This window comes from Petromyzon marinus, chromosome 43 (genome assembly GCF_048934315.1).
Source record: "Petromyzon marinus isolate PM22_M1 ecotype Great Lakes invasive population chromosome 43, UKy_Petmar_22M1.pri1.0, whole genome shotgun sequence".
Classification (NCBI taxonomy): domain Eukaryota; kingdom Metazoa; phylum Chordata; class Hyperoartia; order Petromyzontiformes; family Petromyzontidae; genus Petromyzon; species Petromyzon marinus.
The window spans coordinates 1,210,441-1,237,500 of NC_133709.1; the positions used below are offsets into that span (position 1 = coordinate 1,210,441).

Consider the following 27,060-nt stretch of genomic DNA (forward strand, 5'->3'; position numbering starts at 1 on the left):
TGCCCGGGCGCCACCCACCACTCGGCCGCCGCTTCCTCGTGCGCCGATTGGTCGAGTCGTGTGACGTAAGGGGCAGGGGGCAAGGTTTTATAGAGTGGGGTGGGGATGGAAGGGGTGGTGGGGGATTGTAGGGGGGGGGTTGGAGGGGTAGGGGGGATTGTAGGGGGGGATTGGAGGGGTAGGGGGGTTGGAGGGGTGGGGGGGGATTGGAGGGTGGTGGGGGATTGTAGGGGGGGATTGGAGGGGTGGGGGGATTGGAGGGGTGGGGGGGTTGGAGGGGTGGGGGGGATTGGAGGGGTGGTGGGGGATTGTAGGGGGGGATTGGAGGGGTGGGGGGGTTGGAGGGGTGGGGGGGTTGTAGGGGGGGATTGGAGGGGTGGGGGGATTGGAGGGGTGGGGGGGATTGTAGGGGGGGATTGGAGGGGTGGGGGGGTTGAGGGGTGGGGGGGGATGCAGAGGTGGGGGGGGTTGAGGGGTGGGGGTGGAGGGGGGGAATGAGGGTGGGGGTTGGGATGGAGGGGAGGTGGGGTGGCTAGAAAATGAGGAGTGGAAGGGGGAGAGGGAGGGAGGGAGCAGGAGGGGTGGGGTGGAGGGGTCGGGAATTGGGGAGGGAGTGGGAGGGAGAATTTGAGGAGTAGGGGAGGGAGGGAGTTGAAGGATGAGAGGAGAGGCTTTCGTGGGGAATAAAAATGAATCGGTTGCTGACTGCAGTACGAGTTAACGTAACTATTCAAAGTCTCCATTTTAAACCTGGGCATCGTGCCCACACGGAGTGTCTTGCAGTCTCCAACTCGTATTGGTCTCTCGAGCCCGCGTATTCGCTATGAAGGGCCATTGCCCGAAACATTGCCGATTATATATTTTTTTTTATTTTAAGGCAGTGTTGTTGATGAGTGTGTTGACTTTGAACCGTTGGGAAATATTAAATTCGTGGGCCATTCTATGCGTAATGAAGAAAGGCCAGTATTGACGAATGTATTTAGTTTTTTTATGCTGATTGCACCACTGCCAAAGCAATAATCACATGTTTACTGTTGGTTGGGTTTTTGCTGATAAGATGTGGCAACCGAGGAATGGAGGTGAATCAATGTTGGGTTATTGTAACGATTCGATTATTGGGTAGGATAGGGAAACGACAAATATGAATATATTGTTAATTATGCACGACGTGAAGTAGCCACTATGACGTCATCTGGTTGAGGCCTACCGCCCCGCGATCAGGCCTCGCTCGCCTGCTTTCCCTGCCCGGGTCACCCACGCCTCCCCGGGCAAGCGAATTTAAATGAGGCCGATTGCGATCCACGTCACTCGAATTCATCACATGAACCGGCTTGGTTGAAGGCCAATTACGCTGTCTCTGATGAGAGTATGCTGCCTTATCCGTTTGTTCCTCTTCCTGTGTCTCAATTTTAATCCCGATTATGCACATTTCCATGCTGCTTTGCACGCTTTTAAGTTTTTTGGTTCCAATTGTGAATTTCCCTGTTTCCGATCCATCCCGTAACATGCAGCAGTGCCGGATTAAGCTAGTGCGGGGCCTGTAGCAGATTCTAGATTTGAAGTTTTCGTGACTGCAAGGATCCATACTCATTGGTTCTTTCGGTAAAGTCACGTAGGTGAAAAAAATTGCAGATGTTATAAAGGGGCCCTAAATATAAAAAACACACAAATATTAAACACAAATGTTTAATTTTCGATTTAAAGCTTTCGTGACTGCAAGGATTCATCTTCTTTGGTTCTTTCGGTAAAGTCATTCTACGTGACTTTACCGAAAGAACCAAAGAAGACAAATGTTTAACTTGCATAGTAAAGTAATTATATGCTTTCATTTGCTGTACACCCAGATAATACGACAAATCGCTAACATTAAACACCGGGTCGTTCATCCAAGTTAAAGGCGGTATAGTACTATAGTAGTAGAGCAAGTGCAGACTCACTGAAACGGAGTTGACAGCTTGAAAGCATTTAGCGCGGGGCCCTTGAAAGTGCGGGGCCCGTAGCTACTACACACAGTGAGGGGGAAAGTATTTGATCCCCTGCTAATTTTGTACGTTTGCCCACTGACAAAGAAATGATCAGTCTATAATTTTAATGGTAGGTTTATTTGCACACTTTTAAAGGAAGTGCTCCTAATCTCAGCTTGTTACCTGTATAAAAGACACCTGTCCACAGAAGTAATCAATCAGATTCCAAACTCTCCACCATGGCCAAGACCAAAGAGCTCTCCAAGGATCTCAGGGACAAGATTGTAGACCTACACAAGGCTGGAATGGGCTACAAGACCATTGCTAAGCAGCTTGGTGAGAAGGTGACAACAGTTGGTGCGATATTCGCAAATGGAAGAAACACAAAAGAACTGTCAATCTCCCTCGGCCTGGGGCTCCATGCAAGATCTCACCTCGTGGAGTTGCAATGATCATGAGAACGGTGAGGAATCAGCCCAGAACTACACGGGAGGATCTTGTCAATGATCTCAAGGCAGCTGGGACCATAGTCACCAAGAAAACAATTGGTAACACACTATGCTGTGAAGGACTGAAATCCTGCAGTGCCCGCAAGGCCCCCCTGCTCAAGAAAGCACATATACATGTCCGTCTGAAGTTTGCCAATGAACATCTGAATGATTCAGAGGACAACTGGGTGAAAGTGTTGTGGTCAGATGAGACCAAAATGGAGCTCTTTGGCATCAACTCAACTCGCCGTGTTTGGAGGAGGAGGAATGCTGCCTATGACCCCAAGAACACCATCCCCACCGTTAAACATGGAGGTGGAAACATTATGCTTTGGCGGTGTTTTTCTTCTAAGGGGACAGGACATCTTCACCACATCAAAGGGACGATGGACGGGGCCATGTACCGTCAAATCTTGGGTGAGAACCTCCTTCCCTCAGCCAGGGCATTGAAAATGGGTCGTGGATGGGTATTCCAGCATGACAATGATCCAAAACACACGGCCAAGGCAACAAAGGAGTGGCTCAAGAAGAAGCACATTAAGGTCCTGGAGTGGCCTAGCCAGTCTTCAGACCTTAATCCCATAGAAAATATGTGGAGGGAGCTGAAGGTTCGAGTTGCCAAACGTCAGTCTCGAAACCTTAATGACTTGGAGAAGATCTGCAGAGAGGAGTGGGACAAAATCCCTCCTGAGATGTGTGCAAACCTGGTGGCCAACTACAAGAAACGTCTGACCTCTGTGATTGCCAACAAGGGTTTTGCCACCAAGTACTAAGTCATGTTTTGCAGAGGGGTCAAATATTTATTTCCCTCATTAAAATGCAAATCAATTTATAACATTTTTGACATGCGTTTTTTGGATTTTTTTGTTGTTATTCTGTCTCTCACTGCTCAAATAACCCTACCATGAAAATTATAGGCTGATCACTTCTTTGTCAGTGGGCAAACGTACAAAATCAGCAGGGGATCAAATACTTTTTTCCCTCACTGTATGTAGCTACTTTTCCTACTATAATCATATAATCGGGCACTGCTCTGGGTCCCACTGATAACATCGCTTTTCATTAATTTAATTGTTTTTTCAAAAAAGCTCTCCAAGCCTCGTGTTGTGCATCTATTTAATAATCGTTTTGACCTCGGCCCACCTTCAATTTTGCCCCAGGCGATTGTCACGCAAAGGGACGCTACAGCGCCCGTCAAGGTGAGCGGGGATTGAGAGACCAACAATAAAAATAACGCTTAGGCTGCGTTGTTTATTACACCAAAAAGACATAAGCAGGCTCAACAACCTCAAGCTATTGCGCGATCACACACATTGCACTCGCAAGGGCCGGAGATCGAGGACCTTGACGGAAGTTAAGTTCGTGCTGTGGCTGCAGGGTTGAGTCACTTGCACTGGGTTCTCATAGCCGTCAACCCCTTGTCAGTGCCCTACCTCATTACAGACCAATTCAGACCTTATTGATCACCCCGTGCCCCTTAGAAATCTCAATGTTCATCCTACAAAGCCCCATCACAAGGGAGTAAACACAGACAAACACACAAATGTTTTGTTGTTAGCCCCTATTGAAACGGCTGGAGGCCACGTGAACCTAGAAACTCAATTTCCCTGCACAAGACTACAGGGTAAACCGTATGGGTTGACACGGTGTGCGTTCTGTATCCACATCGGTGTGCCGTGTGTATCTCGCGACGCAACATCTATCAAAAGAAAACAATAACATACAGAACACAAGAGCTCACAGAACACAAGAGCTCACAGAACACAAGAGCTCACAGAACACAATACGTGACTTTATCTAAAGACCCAAAGAATATGAATTCCTGCAGTCACGAAAGCTTTAAGTCAAGATTTAGAACACGATAGCTTACAGAACGCAATAGCATACAGAACACAATAGCATACAGAACACAATGGCATACAGAACACAATAGCATACGCTCAACGACCCGCTCGTACCCTTCTAGAGGCGGCCAATCATGCACCTACTGTACCCACGGAATCACCCCTACCCACTTCAACACTGGCGCCTGGGTACCCTGGGTATGGGAGTCTGTCTGATGAGGATCAAAGTGTCCCAGGTGTCTGTCTGATGAGGATCAAAGTGTCCCAGGTGTCTGTCTGATGAAGATCAAAGTGTCCCAGGTGTCTGTCTGATGAGGATCAAAGTGTCCCAGCAGTCTGTCTGATGAGGATCAAAGTGTCGCAGGAGTCTGTCTGATGAGGATCAAAGTGTCGCAGGAGTCTGTCTGATGAGGATCAAAGTGTCGCAGGAGTCTGTCTGATGAGGATTAAAGTGTCGCAGGAGTCTGTCTGATGAGGATCAAAGTGTCGCAGGAGTCTGTCTGATGAGGATCAAAGTGTCCCAGGAGTATGTCTGATGAGGATCAAAGTGTCCCAGGAGTCTGTCTGATGAGGATCAAAGTGTCGCAGGTGTCTGTCTGATGAGGATAAAAGTGTCGCAGGAGTCTGTCTGATGAGGCCCCTCGTCGTTGAGATGGACTCTGAGGACTCGGAGGACAGAGGCCTCGCCCGGCTCCACGCCGCTCGCTCCCGGTCCTTGCTGGGTCCTGGCCCACAAGTTCTGGCCCACAGGTCCTGGCTCACAGGTCCTGGCTCACAAGTCCTGGCCCACAAGTCCTGGCTCACAAGTCCTGGCCCACAGGTCCTGGCCCACAAGTCCTGGCCAACAGGTCCTGGCCCACAAGTCCTGGCCCACAAGTCCTGGCCCACAAGTCCTGGCCCACAAGTCCTGGCCCACAAGTCCTGGCCCACAAGTCCTGGCCCACAAGTCCTGGCTCACAAGTTCTGGCCCACAGGTCCTGGCTCACAGGTCCTGGCTCACAAGTCCTGGCCCACAAGTCCTGGCTCACAAGTCCTGGCCCACAGGTCCTAGCCCACAAGTCCTGGCCCACAGGTCCTGGCCCACAAGTCCTGGCCCACAAGTCCTGGCCCACAGGTCCTGGCCCACAAGTCCTGGCCCACAGGTCCTGGCCCACAAGTCCTGGCTCACAAGTCCTGGCCCACAAGTCCTGGCTCACAAGTCCTGGCTCACAAGTCCTGGCCCACAAGTCCTGGCTCACAAGTCCCTGGGGTCGCTGGAATGCCGTGAGGTCGCGTGCTCGCCGACTTGGCCCTGGCACTTGCAGTGGAGAGGCCCGACTTGGTCCCGGCACTTGCAGTGGAGTGGCCGGACTTTTAAAACACAAGTAAATCCACCAGGAATTCGTACAAGAGTTTCGCCCGCGTTCTCCAGATTATAAGACACAGTTTCACCCCCCCCCCCCCCCCCCGCCGTGTGTTCTAATTGTAAAGTTGATGGTGGTGCGTCTTGTAATCCAGCACGCATAAGACCACATTTCACGGACCGTTATTGCCACCGGGCACACGTTTACGGGGAGGGGGGGGGGGGGTGCGTCTTATAATCCGGAGAACGAGGGCGAAAATCTTGTACAAATTCGTGCTGGATTTTTCGCGCCAAAACGTCACTAAAAATATAAACGACCCCCCCACCACAACCACCCCCCCCCTTTTTCAGGCATCCACTTTTCTTACTTCGTTTTGTGTTTTAAATATCAAGTCGGGCGTTTGACAAATTCCATTGTAATCGGTCTTCTTTAAATTTCCACGTTATTGCGTTCGTCTCCTTTGTAATGCCGCACCCAAACCATAAATCATGGAAATGGCTGCACATCTCCAATGCAGGACCATCCTGAGAAGGAGTCTTGACACTTCCAAATAAATAATCGATAGTCTTACTCCTGTATACTGCACTGGCTTTTTGGCTTAATTGCAGTATAGTATTGTTATCAGTAGATTTCAAGTCTCATGTGCATAGCTGATCTTCCACAATCCTGTCGCTCATCGAATGTCGAGTTTATTAAGATTGGTTGTGCTCATTACATGGTGTTGTGTGACTGCAGTAGAGTATTTGCTTTCCATGAATAAACACCTTCATCCAATTACTTCATCGATCAGTCGGTTGACTGGTTTATGATGATAATGAAATGTCTAAAATGTTTGTCAGTCCCTTGATCAAGATGAAGATGCCGGGTGCTGCACAAATGTTGTATTCTCATCTTTGGCAATCTGTTCAGGAGATAAATGCCAATGTCGAGGTCTACTAGTTACGACAAGAGGGCCTCGGGAGAGTTAATGTAAGTCACAAGCTAATCACTCAGTTATTTCAATGCTAAATTCGCCTAGTTATTTCAATGCTAAATTCTCCTGTTTGATTTGTACTAGGTGCCTCTGTGAATGTGTATGCTCTGACTTTAACATAGCTATTTCTGTGACCAGTTACAAGCTAATCACTCAGCTATTTCAATGCTAAATTCTATGCTAATTCCTTTGTCAAGGGGTGCCTATGCGGATGTGTATGCTTTAACTTTAACATAGCCATTTCTGTGACCAGTCACAAGCTAATCACTCAGCCATTTCAATGCTAAATTCTATGCTAATTCCTTTGTCAAGGCGCTTTGTTTCTTCTCACACAGCTTAAAGGTCGCGATCTGAGCATGGCTTTTTCGCTCCAGCGCTGTCCTCCAGACAGTCTCGTCCCTTCACCTGATGAAGGCCGCTTGTGTTGTGGCCAAATCGTCGTGAGAATTTTATTGTGTTATTTTATCAATTTATTATTTTATTCTCATTCTACGTGACTTTACCGAAAGAACCAAAGAAGAGTTAATGTAGTTTTGCTATTCGTCCATGTAGAAAATGACAATGGGTGGTGGTGGTGGTGGTGATATTTGGGGGTAATTTTTCGAGGGGTAAGTTGCTCAAATTATGCATTTACTTTCTTTTACACTTTTGCCATTGGAATAAAATATAAATTCTCTCTCTTCGGAACTGTTCTGATTTTTTTGTATTTTCAACTATCGGTGAATCGAGCCATTTCACAAAGTGTAAAAAAAACCCTGTTCCTGTACTACAATTAAGTGATGGATAAGTGCCCTACACTGACAGCATTTTCAATATTGAGAAACGTGCTGTTCATTTCACATCGACAACGCTCAGCGTAGCATCATCCAACGGCCTCAAAACATCATCAGTAAGAGCACCACAGAGTGGAGCACGAAAAGACAGAAGCACAGGAGCACTCCGGTCCACATCAGCGCTTCATGCCGGGCGACGCCTGTCTGCCACGTCTTGATGCGGGTGATCTTCGGCACGTCCAGCGTCTCGGACAAACAGAACTTTCGTGGACGGTATCCCAGCTGGCGGCGTGCCTTGCTGATGCAGAATGTGTGCGTCACGCCGACGTTCCACACCTACACACGAAGCACACCGGAGGCAATGACGATTGACGTCGCGTACAAAAAAAAACGTGTGCACTTTCAAAAACGAACAAAATATGCCCCTGGTCGCTGAGCACAGAGGTCCTCAAGGACGAGAACGCCAAGCGGCCGGCAACTTACAGCATTGGTATAAAAGATAAAAAGTGAATGTTGCTTGAATTGAGCAGAGTGATAAGAACTGGGAGGGGGACACGACGATGGGAGAGCATTCCAAGGTGGAGCAGGATGAAGGAAGAGCAGGCTTTTTGACCTGCGGTGGATGAACGCGGTGCGGGGGTTTCCACTCGTAATCAAAGCTGCGGCGTGAGAGTGCACGCGGCGTGTCAGTAACTCTCTCAATTCACCCGATTGAAACCCAACTCTGTTGGGCCGGTGCTGCCCGCCGTCTCCTGCGAGGCAGCCACTCCGCCCGTGACGAGGCCAGCCGAGACTGCCCCTGCCTTCCTCCGGAGGGTGCCGAGTGTCTGGTGACATTTTGGCATCGTGTAGTTGTGACTTGAATTCATTCGCCAATTGTCACCACAATGACCTTCGCATTGACGGGCGCCCATTTTATACCGGTGCTTTTACTCGCATTAATCACTTTAAAATAAATATATAAACGAGCGACTTTTGTTTTCTGATTGGTGGCTTGTTATTCACATTTCACGTGAGCTATTGCGTCGCTTTGCTGATGATTCCAGCACCGGTTGGCACGAGGTGAATACTATATTGTAAATAACACAGCATTAAATAAATATGGTGTCCGGGAAACACGACGGCTGGCGGCTTGGGTTAAGTAACCGCTCGGTTTAAGGTTCACGCCGAATCCCATGAATGAGGTCATCAAAGCGGAATGGTATTATTATAGACCCAGAGGCGTAATTCCACACGGCACTTCTTAAACAATGTCTGTCAATAATGCAACTCCACCTGCTCTATTATGCATGCGTGCCTCGTTATTATAACGTGCACTTTGAAGACCCTTAAAAGCCTTTCCCCGTGTGCCTCGTGCCCTGTTTCTCTCCTCGCATCTCAGCAGCCTGGAGCCCGCGTGTTGCAGTGCCGTTCGCCAAATATCCGACTCGTAGTACATTAAAGCGGCGGTGACCGCATTCCACAGGTGCATTGCACGGGCGCCCATCAATCGGAATTTGTTCATCTGATGAGTCAGCAATCGTGAGAGAGGAAATGCTCAACACGCAGGCCCAAGCCAGAAGACCCCGTTTGGATTACCTGGATTACAGATATCGCTGCCTCACGTCAACTCTCAAGAAATGCCAACGCCCAGAGGAGATTTGGCAAGAAGTGCTCTGAAACGGCCGCTGGATGACGAAGCCTCTGCCGCACCGACATATCGGCGTTTGGGAGTAAGCGTCTCGCAGAAGCCCGAAAGAAGCGACGTGAATGCATCTCTCACCGGTGCTGGTTTCAAACGGCCAGAATATATTTGGGACCGTGGGTCCAGATTTAGATTACGCAGTCACATGATTTTGAGACGTGTGAAATCCCGTCCGAATGTGTTGCAGGCTCATGTGCAAGAGAGCGTACAACACACGGCACGTCCACACAACCCTCTTTTGCCCGTGCCATGCCGTACGATGGATTGCCCCAGAGTTCAGTGCATTTCGGTGCGGATTATTTGACAAAATATCGAGTATTTGGTGACTCTACCTCACTCCTGGTGAGGAGTGGAGGGAGGTCCACCAAAGGCCTCAGCAGTAGGTGCACCCATTCCATCGCCAGGGCTGCAGCCAAACCACACGGGGGGGGAGGGGCAGAGGGGGGGCATAAAAGACATGAAGAGCTCTCAGAGGTTTACGCAGGTAACAACAAGTGCAGATACAGTGGTATCATGTGACTACTGCAGTATATTGTGTAAAATCTGTAAGTGATGAGAAAACATTGAGCGGGCTGGAAAACCACGGGTTTCAAACAACGCGCAAACATATGTAAAACATTAAAATATCACATTTGATCAAAAGTATTTTGTTGCTGACCCAAGACAAGATAGCAATGCACTTCTTCAGGTCAAGCTGATTGATGGTCGTGGCATCGTGTGCACGATGTTACGTGTGGACGTGAGGTCTACTTGAAAGTAAAATTATGCACGCGTGGACTTGGCAATTCGTAACGTGGATGTAGGTGAGTTCGCACCTGCAGCGTAGACCAGGTGAACAGGTACGCATGTCCGAGGCATGCTGTGCCCAAGCTTCTCAAACTGTTAAACAGAAGCATTGCCTGAGCATGAATGACCAGCACCGGTTTTATATATGCGATAAACAGGGGTGGAGCAAATAGTGACCACAGGTGATATGCATTTAATAGAGTTCGTCACCCCCCCTCCCAAATATATGATGACGCTTGTCTTGATGGTGGTGGTGATGAGTGTGGTGGTATCGGTATTGGTGGTGATTCTAGTTGGCACAGTTGGTGGTACAACTAGTGTATCTACCAGTTATCTCAGTCAGCCAACCCATGGAATCTGCTGGATCTGTCCCGTGACCTCCTGCACCTAGGCTGGTATAGTAGGGGGTACAGCTGGTGCATATATCGGCCATCTCAGTCAGCCAACCCATGGAACCTGCTGGGTCTGTCCCGAGATCTGTCAGCGAGCCTTTGACACTTCACGTGGTGGCCTCAAAGTGCAACCTGGCATGGCACAAGCGCAGTGGTGATGTCACCGTTATTTATGGCGAATTGGCGGGTATTGGTATTATTGATTGGTGATACTAATACATAATAGTGATGGTATGGGTGGTGTATGTGTGTGTGTGTGATGGCAATCGTGTGATTTGCAGTGGCAATGATGATAGTGATAGTAACGAATAAAAACTCGACGACAAACCAGCGGCTGTAGCCATTGAAACACGTTCACTTCCTCTCCGTCATTAATAAAATACGCTTGGCCTCCCTGCGCACAGGCACAAAGGGACACGCGCACACACACGCGCACTATACAGCCGCTGCACAGAACACGACTCCCAACAAAGTTGAGTAATGAGCAGTATAACGTGACACTTGAAACACGACGCATACAGCACAGTCCTGACAGTTACACTAACTTCGACCCCATTTGTCATCACCGTTAACCACCCTTTTCCACGAGCGCTCTCAGTCTTCTTTCTCGTTTTCTTACGATGTGAATTGGCTCGGTGCTGTTGGAACGCCAGGGTATTTTCCATTTCCAGTAGCTTGCAGCTTTCTCTGTTAAAGGTTTATGCGGCCCGAAACACAAAGTTGCGGCTCTGTCATCCCGTATATATCTCCCTCAGCTGTGTGTCCTTTGTTCTGAAAATGGTTTGAGGCTGCATTCATGAAAAAGAGACAATACAATCGTGGTCTAGGGCACTTCAGTGAGATCACTGCAGTGACAGGGATGCACGAGAATGAGTGACAGCACGGTGACGTCATTTGTCTTTGGTGTCGCCGTGCGAACGCACCACGCACCACACAATAACAGAGCGACTGGCTAAACGGCATCATCCGTGTAACAAATAAAATTAACTTCAAACGCTTGAGCACTTTACGGCTAAATTGAATGTCATTTTTTTTAAATCTCAAAAACCAAGCTTTGAATTGCGTCCGTTTGAGGCTCGTTAAAGCGGTGCACGGGGAGCCTTTGCAGAGCGCTCGATCGCACGTACGGCGCCGTGTGGCGGGGGAGCGGTGCCGCTCGCCGCGAGGGCGCACGCCGCCAGCACGTGGGCCTCCGCCAGGTTCTCCACGTGCACCCAGTTGATGCGAACGTCCGGGCTGCCGAATCGGAAGCTGAAGAGGCGACGTCGGATGTTCGTCTGCGGAGGGGGATTTCTGTGTCGTTGGGGCAGTCGCAGAAACGGCTCTTCGCGTTGGCACCACGCATCAGCGAAACCGGTTAAAAGTGCAGCGCGACGTCGCAAATACGACCATCGCATATCCGCCCGTACCTCGGTCCCCAGTAAGTCGGATACGCAGCACCGTACCCCGCGCAACGCCACATTGCGCAGAGTACGATGGGAAATGAGGATATTTGGCGCACCGAGTGCTGTGCCGCTTCGTCCTGGCGAGCCGACGTATGGGCACGTCGGCACGCACGCGAAGGGAGCTTCACAACGCCTCCCGTGCCATCCACCGACCCTCGCTGCTGCCTCCACAGAGCCGGATTGGAGGCAGCCGCTTGCATCGTAGCCGCCGCCACCCCGCGGCTCGACCGTTCCCGTTACAACCCAGGTGCCCGCGTGGGAGAGGTACCGCCACCCTCGGTATGTGCCTCGGTTCTCCAGGGCCATAGATCCCAGGGGGCCTCAGCACGCACGTCCGTAACAAGCCGCCTCCTGTGTGCGCACGTCACCACAGACAAACGGACCGATTCGGTCAGAGCCCCGGTCCGCAGTGTACTCGACTGAAACCGAGTGAGCGAGGTAATCGTCAGTTTAACGCGTAGGCTTTTGCGATCGATATCATCCATCATACAGGTTTTTTTTTAGGTTAGATCGCGTACATATTTTTGTGTTAACGCGACATATTTACGCGACCTAACCCAATAAACCTGTTTTATGGAGGTAATCGTTGCGGATTCAGTCTCGAGAGCGGTGGACTCGACCTTCAAGAGGAGTCCCGTGCGCCAGCAGCACCATTTGGTCGGCGATGGTTTTCGTGCGCGAGTAGTGGTCCACGAACTGCGTGTGCGGAAGCGAGAGTAGCGCACGGTACTGTTACAGCATCGAGCCCGGGCGGCGCATCGAGCGATCGCTCCGGCTCCACTCCAAAGCGCAAACGCGGCGAAGAACCCCAGCAGCAGCAGCTCCTGGGAACACCCCGAGAGGGTCTCGACAAGGATGGAATTCTCGGCAACGTAAATTTGGCGTTAGAAGACATTGGTGGTGGTGGTGGTGATGAAGAATTCAGATTCATTTGTATTTGCTAAGCAGTGGGGTTTTGGTTTCGCATTTGTGTGCAGAACTGGACACTTGACGTGCAGCGCTGTGGGATGCAATCGCATGCATGGCGCTGTCTAAAATGAAAACGTTGTTTAATTTGGGGGACCTTGTTCAGTGGGACGTAGCGCGCTTGTTCGTCGCCTTGGTGGATGGGCTCCCCATGGAAGACCACGTTCACCGTGCTGGTGTAGACCACCGAGGGCACCCCGCAGGCCACGCACGCTGCGCACGCCGCACGCCACGCGCAGGCCCATGGGTCAGGTCGTGGAAACGTCGCGACGCTGCCGCGCTCTGCCCAGCCCTCCACCGTCGCGACGGTGTTCAGCGGCCGGACCTTTACCTGGAACAACGTGGCACTTGGCTCTCTCTCTCTACGCACACTGGCTTGAGGACAGCCAAGCGGTAGAACCCCGGGGGTTAACTCGTGCCCTCGATAGAATGGTGGCACCATTCTATATATATACATAGATAAATTGTGTGGAGTGTGTATGACTTCAATGCGACCGTTTACCCAGTTCTATTTACCTGCAATGACGACTTGCGTGCCCAACACATTCACAGACTCCACTTCGACCTTGTTCAGCTGCAGCAAAATCACAATATTGCCTTTTATAATTGCGACCACGACCATAATCATTTAATTCTGTAACACGCGAAGCATTTGCTCCCTCTCGAAGAGTGAGAATGACTAGGGGGATGAGCCGGCGCCAACAGCTGCCCAAGCTCTGAGGTCCTCTATATATTAAGTTGTTATCGGCCAATTAATGTGGCAGAAACACAGAGCACCCGGAGAAAACTCATGCATGCAAGGGGGCAACACTCTACCCAGAGATGGAACATTGTGCTGTATCGCCTTCTATGTCATGTGCTATGGAGAAGGCCCATTGCCCAAAACGTCGCGTAGTATATATATATTTGCCTTCTAAGGCCACGCAGTATTATTGACAAACGTGTTGAGGTTGTTGTTGTTGATTATTGTGCTTGTACACCACTGCCAAAGCAGCAGCATCACCAAATAATGTGTTTAACGGGTATAGGTTATAGATTTCAAATCCTTATGTACACGTGCCATTCCAGCGTTTGCTAAGGGGCCGTCCATAAATGACGTCACGCACCTGGGGGGGGGTCATACATTTGTGACGAGGGGGGGGGGGTCAAAAATCGTCCAAAATCTCGTGACGTCATTTATGGACGGCCCCTAATGCCCCCATCAATTGAGACCCTGGACACCCTCGCAGGCGAAGCTATTCCATCTCAAGGGACTCTTCCAGGTGCACTATTTTAACGATTAGATATCTGAACAACAGTTTGCGTGTGGACATGATATTCCGGTGCGATACGACAGCAGCTTACATCGTTGCAACATCTGCGGAGTGCGCATTAGATCCTCTCCTGTATGCGAACGGTTTCCGTGGGATTCTCGGCAACCCCGGCGGGACAGTACCTGCTCGCTACCGGACATGCCGCAGGAGGCCGTGTGGAACACGCAGGCGACGCCGCTGCAAGCCTTCGCGACCGCCTCGTAGTCCCTCACGTCGGCCTGCGTGCGCCACAGGACACGGGACACGGTTGGATCTCCGAACCAGTCCGCTCCGACTGCCCCATTTGCGTTGGAGTCGTGTTTTGTCCTGGATGAAGTTTCCCCATGATGGGAGAGCTGTGGAGTTTCGTCCCAGTTACTGGCGTGCCGAGGTAAGAAAAACACTGCGAAGTTGATCTGTGCCGTGGATTCCGTTGAAATCTACTTCCCGGTTGGAGCTGGCAAGGGGTGGATATTTGTCGAGTTCGGGTGAAGCCTTGAAACCCACCCAGCAAACACCCAACTTTGGGCTAACACTGGAGCGTGGTCGGAAACGTTGGACAAAAATTGGCCACGTCGGGCAGCGATTCCCAACCGTTCACTGTCAACCCATCTATATATTTTATTTTTTTTAGCTGAGACGACCGCAGCAACAAAATATTTTTCAAAAATTACAACTTCCCCACGCCCTGCTGGACCCCCACGGTGTGTGCGCCTGCGATGCCGTCCCCGCGTTGCGACGCCTGGCGCGGCTCACCCGAACGAAGCTCGCGCCAGCCGGCAGGGGTTCCGGGGGACTCCGCACGTCCAGCAGCCGCACGCGGAAGCCGCGGCCGCTCAGCGCCGCTCCGAGGCGCCAGCCGAAGTACCCCGTGCCGCCCGTCACCAGAGCGGTCGGCCGCGGTGTCGCGGGCCAGGCGCGCTCGGGGGTCGCCGGGCCGCGGGGGGGGATCGCGAACGGCACGGGCGCCACGGGGTGGCCACGGCGGTCTCCGCAGCTCCCCGCTGCACGCCCGCTCCGGTGACTGCCGTGGGGAGGGCGGAGGCTTGCTTCACGGCCGACGGGCTCATCGTCGTTGCCGAGTCGACGGGCAAATCAATAGAAGCTGAGACGCACACTCACGCAGCTCGTGGGACTATTAGTCGATTGAGCCGATCAATCGATGACAACTTGTATTCGACTGCTGCTCATGTTGATGGCAACTGTTGTCTCAATCATTTGTTGGGTTTGATGCTCACGTTGTTATTCCGCACTGAGATATGCCGTGCCACGCGTTAACGCCCAGCATTGTTGGAAAAGAGACTTTCTGAAGAATATTTTTGTTTACGATTCGTTATTTAACAATATTAAACCTCCAAACAGATCCTCGGAATGTGTCACCATTCGCCAATGTCAAGTGCTCAACTCATCGCGCAGGTAGTCATACATTCGCCAGCTATTTCAATGCTAAATTCTATGCTAATTCCTTTGTCAAGGGGTGCCTCTGTGAATGTGTATGCTTTGACTTTAACATAGCCATTTCTGTGACCAGTCACAAGATAATCACTCAGCCGTTTCAATGCTAAATTCTATGCTAATTCCTTTGTCAAGGCGCTTTGTTTCTTCTCACAGCTTAAAGGTCGCAATCTGAGCGTGGCTTTTTCGCTCCAGCGCTGTCCTCCAGACAGTCTCGTCCCTTCACCTGATGAAGGCCGCTTGTGTTGTGGCCGAAACGTCGTGAGAATTTTATTGTGTTATTTTATTTTATCAATTTATTATTTTATTCTCATTCTACGTGACTTTACCGAAAGAACCAAAGAAGATGAATCCTTGCAGGCTTTAAATCAAAATTTGTTGTTGTTGTGTTCACGTTCGCCAACGATGACTGCGAGCGGATGATAGCCATCGCGCGTGAGTGTGACGAGAGGACGTGAACGAGTCTGGGCGAAGACGCAGACTCGGATCATCAGCAACGTGCAATTGGCTCGACAGGCAAAGGCGCAGCCCTGCAATTGCACGCCCACGTCACTGCTGGCGGAAGGGTCTCCAGGAGAGGGAGGTCAAGAAGAGCCCCTTCTAGAGGGTATTTGGCCTACTCTTCCACGCTGGCCAGGCGCCTTTTAAGAGAAACTGGCTATACGTACACAGCATGGATATGACGATCATACGTGCTGAGTTCATTGATTAGCTGCCCTGATAGTATTGGGGTGGGGTGGGGCAATTGTTCCTCACACCAACATTGAATAGACGAGTCTCGCGCTCACTGCTTGACAGCGTTAGCCGACTTGCGACACGAAACCCACAGACTCCACTCACATTGCACAGCTTGTGGCTGCTGTCATCGTCGTAGCAGGCTACAGAGACTACTGCAATAAGAAAAACGAGTGGCGGCTCAGGAAATCAGAAATTTACTTCCAGAGCTCTCCATAGGGGGGGGTGTGGGGCCCGGGTAAGATCACACGTGAAGTATTACATCTGCGGGAGCCCTCCCGCCCCCCCACGCGCGGGGCCCGAGGCGGTCGCCGCGATTGTATGTATGTTGAACTTCTTTCGCACCGTACGTAGCCAACCGTGTTAATTGGAGGTGCCGGAGGAGGGGGTGGGGTGGGACAACAAACGAAACACGTACCCAAGAAAATCCGTTCAAAAGAAATTCATTTTCAAAAAAGGTATTCGCCATATCCTAGGGGAACGGACCTCTTGGAGTGACCCCACTCACCGGAGTGACCCCACCCACCGGAGTGACCCCACTCATGTGAGTGACCCCACTCACCGGAGTGACCCCGCTCACTAGAGTGACCCCACTCACCGGAGTGACCCCACTCACCGGTCTGACCCCACTCACCAGAGTGACCCCACTCACCGGAGTGACCCCACCACTCACCGGAGTGACCCCACTCACCAGAGTGACCCCACTCACCGGAGTGACCCCACTCACTAGAGTGACCCCGCTCACCAGGGTGACCACACTCACCGGAGTGACCCCACTCACCAGAGTGACCCCACTCACCGGAGTGACCCCACTCACTAGAGTGACCCCACTCACCAGAGTGACCCCACTCACCGGAGTGACCCCACTCACTAGAGTGACCCCACTCACCAGAGTGACCCCACTCACCGGAGTTGACCCCACTCACCGGAGTGACCCCACTCACCGGAGTGACCCCACTCACCGGTCTGACCCCACTCACCGGAGTGACCCCACCACTCACCGCAGTGACCCCACCACTCACCGGAGTGACCCCACTCACCGGAGTGACCCCACTCACCGGTCTGACCCCACTCACCTGTCCGGCTCCCGTGTCGGCGTCGACTTGCGGCCCTCGTCCGCCCCGCGGGGGAGCGAGGGCCGCCTGCCCACGGCGCGCGCCTCCGGGCACCCGCAGCGCCTCCCCCTCCTCCTCGCCTCGAGCTGAGGGCACGCGGCCACGGCGGCCGCACCGGGGAGCCGGGCAAGGCCCTGCCCCTCGTCGAGTTCACCCTCGCAGGACGGCGGAGACGGCCACTCGTGGGCCCGGCCGTACATCGTCGTCGTCTTCACGGACGCTCGTCCACTGTTTTCTCTGCTGGAGTGTTTATCGGCTCCACTGTCGAATACACTGCCCCCAAGAAACCACACTGTTCCACCGAAGTGTCAAGCCGAGTGATGGAGTAGCCCAGTGGACAGCACCGCTCGCCGCTACTCATTGCACGAAGCTGAAGATTCGCATCGTCTCACAGCTGTGCAGTTGTTGACATCTTACGGAAACAATCGGCATTAGTAATGCCTTCAACTCTAATTACAGCAACGGTATTTTAAGTTTACAAAAAGCAACGACGTTTTTTTTATCAAGTTAATCCGTAAAGCGAACGTGCAGTCCGAGCATCAGTCCGAACACGAGAACGCACCGCGTGCCACACGCGAGAAGAACGACGCCAAACTCCACGGGGCCGCTCCTCCATCTCTCTCGCGGCTCACCACGAGGTCTGTAGCGGTCCGGGTGGCCCGCCTGTCCGTCACCGGCGAGGCGGCAAAGCCCCCACGCCGACTCTGCCCCTCCATCAAGACGACACGCGGAGTCGCTCCCCGTAGGGAGCCCCCTGGCTCGCACTGCTGCCCCTCTCGCGAGCTCGCGTCTCGTGTGGCCCAAGAGGAGAGCGGCGAGCGCGAGTCGACGAAAGGAAACAGTAGAATGTAATCAATACTTAATGAAGACCCCCAACACACGCCCGTTTGCTTAACAACAACGGAGGGCGGAGGAGCGACGCTCACAACAACGAGCGGAGCGCCGGGTGGCTGAAGCACAGCAGGTTGACACAGTAGGGGGCACAGGTGGTGCATCAGCCAGTCATCTCAGTCAGTCGACCCGTGGCACCTGCTGGGTCTGCCCCGTGACCTCCTGCCAGCGGGCGTTCGACACTTCACGTGGCCTCAGGGTGCACATAGCCTGGCACAAGCGTCGTGGTGACGTCACCACCACTTAGTGGCGAATGGCGGTTGTTGCTGTGTCTGTGTGTGTGTGCATCAGTGTGTCTGTGTGTGTGTGCATCAGTGTGTGTGTCTGTGTGTGTGTCTGTGTGCATCAGTGTGTGTGTGTCTATGTGTGAATGGCGGTTGTTGTTGTTGTCGGGCGTGGTGTTGGCCACCACAGCCAATCGGCCTTCATAGGTTCTGCTCGTTCACAGCGCTTGCCCCAACAGTCTGTTAAGAGGCTACACGGGGGATCTTTGTCTTTACAGTGTGTTCTAAGAGGCAGTGCGTACTTCGTAGAACGGGTAAAACAATGCCATTCGTGCTGTCACGTGGGTTGTCGTGGCCAGCGAATGTAACTACGTACAGCCACGGGCAGCGTTACTCTGTGCAGTAAGTCCTCGTGACCGAACAATGCAAAGTGCTGTTCGAATATGGTGCGTGGAATAGAAAAGCCATAATTGCCGAACGATAACAATTCACGCTAACAGTTGAGAAGCCCCTTTGCGAAGTGCCTTCCTGCTGGATGAAGAGCTCCCCCATGCTGTGTCAGCAGCCGTGGAGGGTGCTGCTTGACCACTCTTGACCACGCCGCTTCGAACCGATTGGTGTAGTGGGCACGCAGGGTCGGGTTGAGGCGTAACTCGCTACTACTGATGGCAGCCGTGGCCAAGAGTCGAACCGACGTAGCAGAGGTTCGTGGGTGTGCTAACCACTGTGCCCACTGCACCACCCACCACGTGGTTTGACTGCTTTCACGTAGCACGGTCGTCCAAATGTATAACGTCTACAGAACACATCCTGCCTAGGGCCGTCTCAGCATCATTATCTATCTCGGCAGTACACAATTGTTCCTGTGATTTGTTTACCTTTCATATACTGTACCGTACGTGTTTTTGTATTCTTCTTTGGTTCTTTCGGTAAAGTCACGTAGAATGAGAATAAAATAATAAATTGATAAAATAAAATAACACAATAAAATTCTCACGACGTTTCGGCCACAACACAAGCGGCTCCAGCGCTGTCCTCCAGACAGTCTCGTCCCTTCACCTGATGAAGGCCGCATTGTGTTGTGGCCGAAACGTCGTGAGAATTTTATTGTGTTATTTTATTTTATCAATTTATTATTTTATTCTCATTCTACGTGACTTTACCGAAAGAACCAAAGAAGATGAATCCTTGCAGTCACGAAAGCTTTAAATCGAGTGTTTTTTGTATTGTTTGTTGGATTATTCTGACCTGCCCCCACTGGACACCTGTGAAAAAGAGCTTTATAGCTCATCGGATTTCTCCTGCAGTATGAATACTGATTCTGAGTTGGTAAAAAACTGGTCGTCTGGTGAAATTTCGCCTGCGCGGTCTCCACCAGGGCTGCTTTATTTCTCACAGGATATTTGTTTAACCCCTCCACCGATAGCGCGGAGGGGGGTGGGTATTTTCTGGAGCTCAACCCTGGCCTGCTCCGTCTGAAATGAACCCCTGATCCCCATTGTATTGGCGCACACAACTCTATTAATAATGCTCAACCCTGGAAAGTCTCACTCGCTGAGTTTCTGCTCAGTTTTTTTTATTTCTAGGAGATTCCCGCATTGGGATATTTGGCCAACAATTGCCACCTTTGCTGCCACGCCATGATGCCCAATGTTGATTTCAGAAGCTTGAACAGAGCAAATACGTCCCTTGAACGACGTCCTTTCAGCGTGTTTGTGTGTGTGTGTGCGGGATCAATGCGCGGTTGCTAAGTGGTGACGTAATGCACACAACACGTGGAGCGCTGCGATGATGATGATGACGGGCTCCATGGAGGTTGTCGGCTTTGGGGGCTCTGCTCCGGTGCTGATTTTGGAGACGCGATAGTGCATCATACACGCACACCAGAGTAGCATAACTCACGTCGTCCGTTGCGTAACATGCAGGGACACACTTGAAGAGCAGTGCTTCTGGACTTGGGGTGCACGCATCCACTGGGCGTGCGAGACATGGGCCGATTTGTTTCAGAAGCTAAATAATCAAAAACACAAATTAGGCGCGGGCACGTAAGTACAACTTACTCTGTTGCGTCAACCCCCTGTGTAGTTATTAACATATTGTTTTACTATCGATAACCCAAGGGGGTGCAAGGCTACGGTAGAGGCTAAGAACCACCGCTTTAGAACATCAGCAGACGCCCTCCAGAATCGTTGAAACGTTCAAGCCAGCAGAGTGGCGCGGCTTTTACTGCGCTCAGCTTTGTTGGCCGCGCTCTTCCACGTGGGCGACCGTTCACGCAGCGGCTCGTGGGGCTCGCGAGGACACGGGAGGTCGCGTCCACGCCGCAGCGGGCCGTGTTTGCCTGTCGCCGTGGAGACGGCGAGCAGGAGACGGCGAGCAGGAGGCTGCGGCATGGCTCCCAAGACGATGAAGAAGAGCGGGCACAAGAAGGCGATCAAGAAGAAACGGCGAGTGTTGTACTGCCACCCTCGTTACACTTCGTGATTTTGTGTTTAGCCGGGCAACGCACGCACGGTCACGTAGGCGCGCGTGGTGTTTACGTTTACCGGACATCTGTGAAAAAGAGCTTCATGGCTCATCGGATTCCTCCAGTACAACGAAATATTCTGATTATGAATTTGTGTTCGCCGCCTGTCGCAGACGTGCACGGTTCGAATCCAGCGGCCGCACTCGCCTATCCGTGCGGGTGTAATAAGATCCTTGATAATACGCACTGTATCACGGGCAGCCCGCCTAACTCGCAGTGGAGACGTTAAAGACCCTCGCGCGTCGTGAGCGAGAGTAGGCACCATGGCGTGCCGGTGGCAAGCTCCAAATGTGTATTAATTTTGTATTCCCAATTTGAATAGTACACCACCCCAAGTTGTCACTCAGTTTGTGGATTATAGAGGGCAAAAAAATAACGCATCCCTCCCAGGTCACTCGTGCGAACGAATGTCATCCTGCACCTCGTGAGTTCTCAGCCGGGGTTAAAGCGAAATAAACTTCACCAGCCAGCGATGTTGGCAGCGTACGTGAACAGTGAGCTGTGTGACAGGACACGTGGATTGTTGTTGTTTATCGACAATGCCGTTGGTGGCAGTGGCGCGCGTGATGAGCAGAATTTATGAACACATGCGTCGATGACTCCGTGAACAATGAAAGGGATTTATTTTTTAAACAACAAAAAATAGGCGACGATTCGAGAAATGAGCCTTCTTCAGAGCACACCGGTCATTTTCTACGTGCCTACTATGCAGAATCAGAACATTCAATTAGACTGCAGGTGGAATCCGATGAGCCACAAAGCTCTTCGTCTTCACAGGTGTCCAGTCGGGACACGGGGTCGGAACGCTACGTGCATATTCAGCCGCATCCATGTTGCGCCACTGTTATGTTGCTGTTGCATTGCTGTTGTGTTGCTGTTGTGTTGTTGTATTGCTGTTGTGTTGCTGTTGTGTTGTTGTGTTGCTGTTGTGTTGTTGCGTGCCGATCGCGCTGTCACTCAAACCGCGACGCGAGGCCCTCCCAGCACGCTCCTCGCGCGCGTGAACATGGAGGGGGAGCGGTGGCGCAGCGGTTAGCGCTACGCTGCGCTACGAACCAGGCGACCCCCAGTTCGATTCCTGCTCACGGCCACCACCAACACCAGTGACGATTATCTGAACCGGTCCTGGCTGGGCCTCTCCTAGGTCGACTTAGCCTCAACTTAGTAACATCGCAACTGGGGAGGTAACGGCAGCCGGGCGTGGTGCTGACCACCCACCAACCCTCTTGTGTGCCGTGACGACCTTCAGAGGGGTTACTCGCTAACAGCAGCGCTTGCTCCAAACAGTCTGTTCGGACTACACGGAGGATCTTTGTCACGCGCGTGAATATTCAAATTCACTTCCCTCCCGTCGCCACGTGGAGTCTGTCGCACGCCATCCGCTGGCCGCTGCGTGCTCTACATTTGTTCATTTTTTAAAGATTGCCATTGTTTGATCGTTCGTCTAGTTCTGTCGAAGTAACGGGCTCCTCACGTTAATTATTGATCGATTCACGTTGATTCTAACCACTCTCGTACACGTGTGTAGGAGCAGCCTGTTTTTTTTTCTCTCTCGGACGAGTCAGACAATCTGTAAGTTACAAACAAAATTCGACTAACGAGCCGGTAGAATTATACTAAACCGTGGAGACCGGACCGTACAGTCGTAACCACTTCGGACAAACCAGACTATAAAAAAACGAGTCAGTACAAGACAAAATGGTATGTAGTTATATATTTTGTAATCAAATCATGCTGGTGACATCTGGCAGTTCACCAGCAATTGATTCTGAAGAGACACCGTGCATTTGCGTGTACACACATCGACTTACAAACACCCACACGACCCCTTCCTGTCAACCACTTATCAGCGCCCCCTACCTCATTACAGAACAATTCAGACATCATTGGTCACCCCGTGCCCCTTATAAATCTCAACGTTCATCCTACAAAGTCCCATCGCAAGGGAGTAAACACAGACAAATAGACACTTGTTTTGTTGTTAGCCCATAGTGAAACGGCTGTACGCCGTGTGGAACCTGAAAACTCAATGTCCCTGCACAAGAAAACGGGGTAAACCGTACGGGTTCACAGCGAACCAGCTGCCATGAAATATTTATTTCTGACATCGACTTAAAACGCGAACTCGCACTTGAAAACGGAACCGCGGATCTATTTTTGTTCAGCGATCGTGAACGCTGCTGGAATGATGTACTCCCAGAAATCGGTAGGGCCCCATTGCTTGTGTAAAACACAATACTTTACATTGGTTTGTGTGGAGAGACGGACGCAGCGATGGAGGGAAACGCATTGTATGCTTGTCGACGCTGTTAATCAATCCTGACAATTCGTCCGTACGTCTCTAGTTTGTACGGCAGTAATAACCCTAACCCTGGATCACAGTTCTTGATGGAATTCCTGCATACCCGTGGACGATGTGTATTATCCTTTGCTGCCCTATTGTGTCATTGATGTAATGCGGTGGTTTACTACAAACTACCGCGTTACAATGAATGTCTCTTACTTGAACCAGGAGAAACCCCTCTCCCTGGCTGCAGATGCTCTAACAGACGCCCGATGTGAACCCTGGGAGAGATTCGCGTTATGACCTGGGCTTGTTTGAGCTAATTACCCGAATGTAATTAAAAGCAGGGATCAACCCGTTCACGTCGAAGAACTCGGTTACCAATACAGCAGCGGCAGCAGCGGCTCGATTCGCTGCCTGGGTGAGAGGCGGTGGAAGTGAGTGGTCCACTCGCGCGTTAAGACGCACACGGTACCAGTGGTGGCGGTGCTGGTGGTGGTGTAGTTTATTTTAGTACATCACTTGAGACTCGCCTGTAAAGTGTCGTGGTTGTCATTCTCTGTAAACGCTCCTTTGCTGCCCTCGCCTCAACCCGCCACCCCTCCCATAGATTAACTCTGCCCCCCACTAAAGTTACAAAGCCACCCCTCCTATAGATTAACTCTGCCCCCCACTGAAGTTACAAGGCCACCCCTCCCATAGATTCACTCTGCCCCCCACTGAAGTTACAAAGCCTCCTCTCCCATAGAGTCACTCTGCCCCCCACTGAAGTTACAAAGCCACCCCTCCCATAGATTCACTCTGCCCCCCACTGAAGTTACAAAGCCTCCCTCCCCAAGCACTAAAAATAGTGTCCACACACCCAACTACCATCCCCACCACTCTTTGTCCACGAATACACGCACACCGACACCGATAAAGAGACACGCAGAGACAAAGATCCCCCGTGTAGCCTACACAGGCTGTCGGGTAAAGTGGCGTCAGCGAGGGGTGGTGTGGGCGTAAACATCGCCACGAGATCCCTCGTGGTGATGTTTACGCGTCGCACCAGGTACTCGTTTGAGGGCTGAGTCGACCGAGGGGGAGGCCCAGGACCGGTTCAAATAATTAACGTCACCGGTGTTGGCCGTTCAGCGATAATCGCGAATTTCGGGTCTTCTGATTCGTAGCGAAGTTGCGCTAACCACTGCGCCACCGCTCCCCACGCAGTACTGTACACGAACGCACCACACTCCCACGTGGACTTTTCCGAACGTGTCTTTTTTTCTGCTGTTGCGTGTGGCTCACACGTCTCGCGCCGAAGAGAGATGCACGTTCCCAAATGGACTGCCCGTCGGCACGGAGATGTTCAAACGAATGATGTCGCTGCGACATTCGCAGTTGTTGTGGCTCCGGGCACGATCATCGGCGACCAGTCCACACGATCGTCCATAGCAACAAGGCCGTGACCTCAAAAGCACAACATGTACAATCGGTGACGTTTCGGGTACTGGTCCTTCTCCATAGCGTTTGTAAATGTTATCTTGTTTTAATTGGCCGGTATATAGTCACAGTCATTGTAAATACCGAGTAACAGACAACACCTTCAAGAATAAAAAAAAGTGTTAGTCCAGAATAAACATTTAAATTCAGAGTACAATAACAAAACGTTGCTGGCCACAGCGCACTGTGTGGGAAGACTGCAGTCTTGTAGGCATGCGGCACAATGCACTCAGCGCAGCAGCAGCGTCACATCAACATGCGGTCCCCTGCTTGAGAATGCACCCTCCCAGACTGAAGGTTAAAGACACAACCCAGAGCGCCGCGACTGTGACCATGCAACCCCCCAACGCCCCGTGGGGCCGCCGAGTCAACCCCAAGTGTGGTCGCCTGCGACCCTTCAACGGGGCAGCAGCAGCAGCAGCAGGAGGCACGGCGGAGAGACACCAAGCGCCCTCCCCCTCTCTGCTGAAGCCCTCTCTCGCCGTGGCCAGCAGCAGCAGCAGCAGGAGACCTCCACGTTGGCATTCAGCGCCATGGTCACCTATTGCCACCGTGCGCACGAGCACACGCAACGTCTCTACGAGTGCCACACTTGACGAGTTGCACGCCGCCACACACCTGATAAGGGCGGCTGCTTTGCCGTGGTTTAGTGCTCGATGAACGAACGTCGCCACCCCCCCACCTCCCCCCCCCTGTCGCGTCCAGCTCGCCGACCGGAGCTCCAGACGGCGAGGTGGCGTCCGACCGCCCGGAGCCCGCCCCTGACGATGCCCGGCCCGAGGGGTCCGGCAAGGGCACGAAGAAGACGAAGAAGAGGTCGAGGAAAGGCAAAGTGAAGCTCACCAAGTCGGAGAGAGCTCTGGTAGGAGTGGACGAGGTCGTTTCGACAACGATAATAACAACAGTGTTTAGGATCATTTGGACTTGCGCAGTGCTCGGTCGCTCTCGGAGAGACGAGAGAGGACGACTCGGAGGGCGGTGGATGACACCGCACACGAAGGTGGAAGGCAGCTGCCCCCGTGGTGTGCCGCCGCTACCGATGATTACCCAAGCTCTGTCGTCCTCCTCTACAAAGATATTTTCAGCCAATTAATGGGTGTTTAGACGCGTGGAAGGAAACCGGAGCGCCCGGAGAGAGCCCACACGTGCGAGGGGGCAACACTCTATCCCACAGAGAAGGGACACGTGGCACTAGTCCACTTGTTGTACCACCTTCCGCTGGCGAGCCTGGGTACGGCAACCTCCATGCCGTAGCTCCACGTACATTTGTGTGATCCATCAACCCTGGTTCCCTCTACTATGCTGGATTACAGCCGTGCACAGGCACCACTGCCGGAATTCGGGGAGGGGGGTTCTAACATCGAGTGTGAAACTTATATTGCATGTTTTTTTTCCGACGGCAGGACAATTCCATTGCTTCAGTGTCAGCAATTCCAGAGCACAACTTACAAATAAACCAACAGCCACCCACTTAGAATCTGCTGTCCTGCTGAAAATCTTCTAAACTTGGGTAAATGCAAATCTGCTTATTTAGCAATCATTTTACTTGTGTGCAGTAAGCTAGGCAGTCCCCATTTCTGGAGAGGCTCACACCCTGCCCACTTAATCTGGCTTCGTAAGGTTTTTACCGTGATCGTATTTATCACTCGTGGTAAGTTTTGCACATGGTAGATTATTTCTGTAAATGTATGCCATGGAATGTACTATTTTATATTTACGAGTAGCATTCTATCACAGGGGCATCTAACACTCTGACATTGTCTGCAATGACGGAAACACTGAGGTCATGTACGGTGTCTTAAATAGCAGTTGCTGGCCTTGGGGTTTGGTGGTCGCATTTTGATGCAGTCTCGGGCAGGCCGAGTGTTGATGTGCTTCAGCACCAACCCACGCACCCAGTAAACACGGGACGTTGGGCCAACGTCGGAGGGTGGGGGGCGATGTTGATGCGTCTACCGGGCGGCCGCGTTGCCCCAGCGTCGGATCGCATCATGCCGCTCCCGATGTTGCCGTGGCAGGCCGGGCTGGAGAAATCCTGCGAGGCGTTTGAGCGGCAACCGGACAGCTACCGCGAGTTCCTCCTCTCCGCTGACCGCTGGCTGCGGAGGAACGGGCCCCTCGTCGCACGAGCTTTGCGCAAGATAGACGACGGAGCGGAGGGTGGCGCCGTGTCGCACGCCGACCTCAAACTCGGTGAGGGGTTTGTCCGCGCGACTTCGCCCTCTTCCGTTCGTGAGTCGACGCCTGCGGCCGGGGCTTTCCGTGCCGCCGGCGAAGACGCCCGGTTTGCTCGAAGGCTGTGACGTTGATTTCCGTGACCTTGACTCGAAGGTCTTCAGGTAGAAGATCCCCTCCTCGTAGAGGTCTCTTGTCACCACACGTCTACGCTGGCGCGTG

The 27,060-nt window shown here is 52.0% G+C and overlaps 2 protein-coding genes across 2 annotated transcripts in view; one reads left to right on the top strand and one right to left on the bottom strand.

The window, feature by feature from the left end:
- Nucleotides 1-6,306: 6,306 nt before the first annotated feature.
- Nucleotides 6,307-17,455, bottom strand: LOC116951351 (putative short-chain dehydrogenase/reductase family 42E member 2). The gene is made up of 12 exons (XM_076073647.1): nucleotides 17,217-17,455; nucleotides 14,707-14,974; nucleotides 14,094-14,306; nucleotides 13,175-13,232; nucleotides 12,756-12,871; nucleotides 12,313-12,388; nucleotides 11,961-12,043; nucleotides 11,339-11,524; nucleotides 10,576-10,779; nucleotides 9,885-9,948; nucleotides 9,402-9,475; nucleotides 6,307-7,721 (listed from the first exon to the last, which is right to left on the bottom strand). Exons 1-12 carry the CDS (start codon nucleotides 17,453-17,455, stop codon nucleotides 7,488-7,490), a joined length of 1,815 nt encoding a protein of 604 aa, XP_075929762.1. The 3' UTR covers nucleotides 6,307-7,487.
- Nucleotides 17,456-20,148: 2,693 nt separating this feature from the next.
- LOC116951440 (uncharacterized) overlaps nucleotides 20,149-27,060 on the top strand; it is a 14,790-nt gene continuing 7,878 nt past the window's right edge. The window contains exons 1-3 of the mRNA XM_032970053.2: nucleotides 20,149-20,817; nucleotides 25,369-25,525; nucleotides 26,682-26,856. Coding sequence (XP_032825944.2) covers nucleotides 20,762-20,817; nucleotides 25,369-25,525; nucleotides 26,682-26,856 — 388 coding nt within the window. The 5' untranslated portion in view covers nucleotides 20,149-20,761. The remainder of the gene's footprint in view (nucleotides 20,818-25,368; nucleotides 25,526-26,681; nucleotides 26,857-27,060) is intronic.

Coding starts and splice junctions, on each gene's coding strand:
- LOC116951351 (XM_076073647.1), bottom strand. CDS start 17,455: ATGTACGGCCGGGCCCACGAGTGGCCGTCTCCGCCGTCCTGCGAGGGT. Junction 12,872..13,174: donor CACGCAAGTCGTCATTGCAG/GTAAATAGAACT, acceptor CGGCGTGCGCAG/CGTGCGTGGCCTGCGGGGTG. Junction 12,044..12,312: donor GCACGGGACTCCTCTTGAAG/GTCGAGTCCACC, acceptor GTGCGCACACAG/GAGGCGGCTTGTTACGGACG.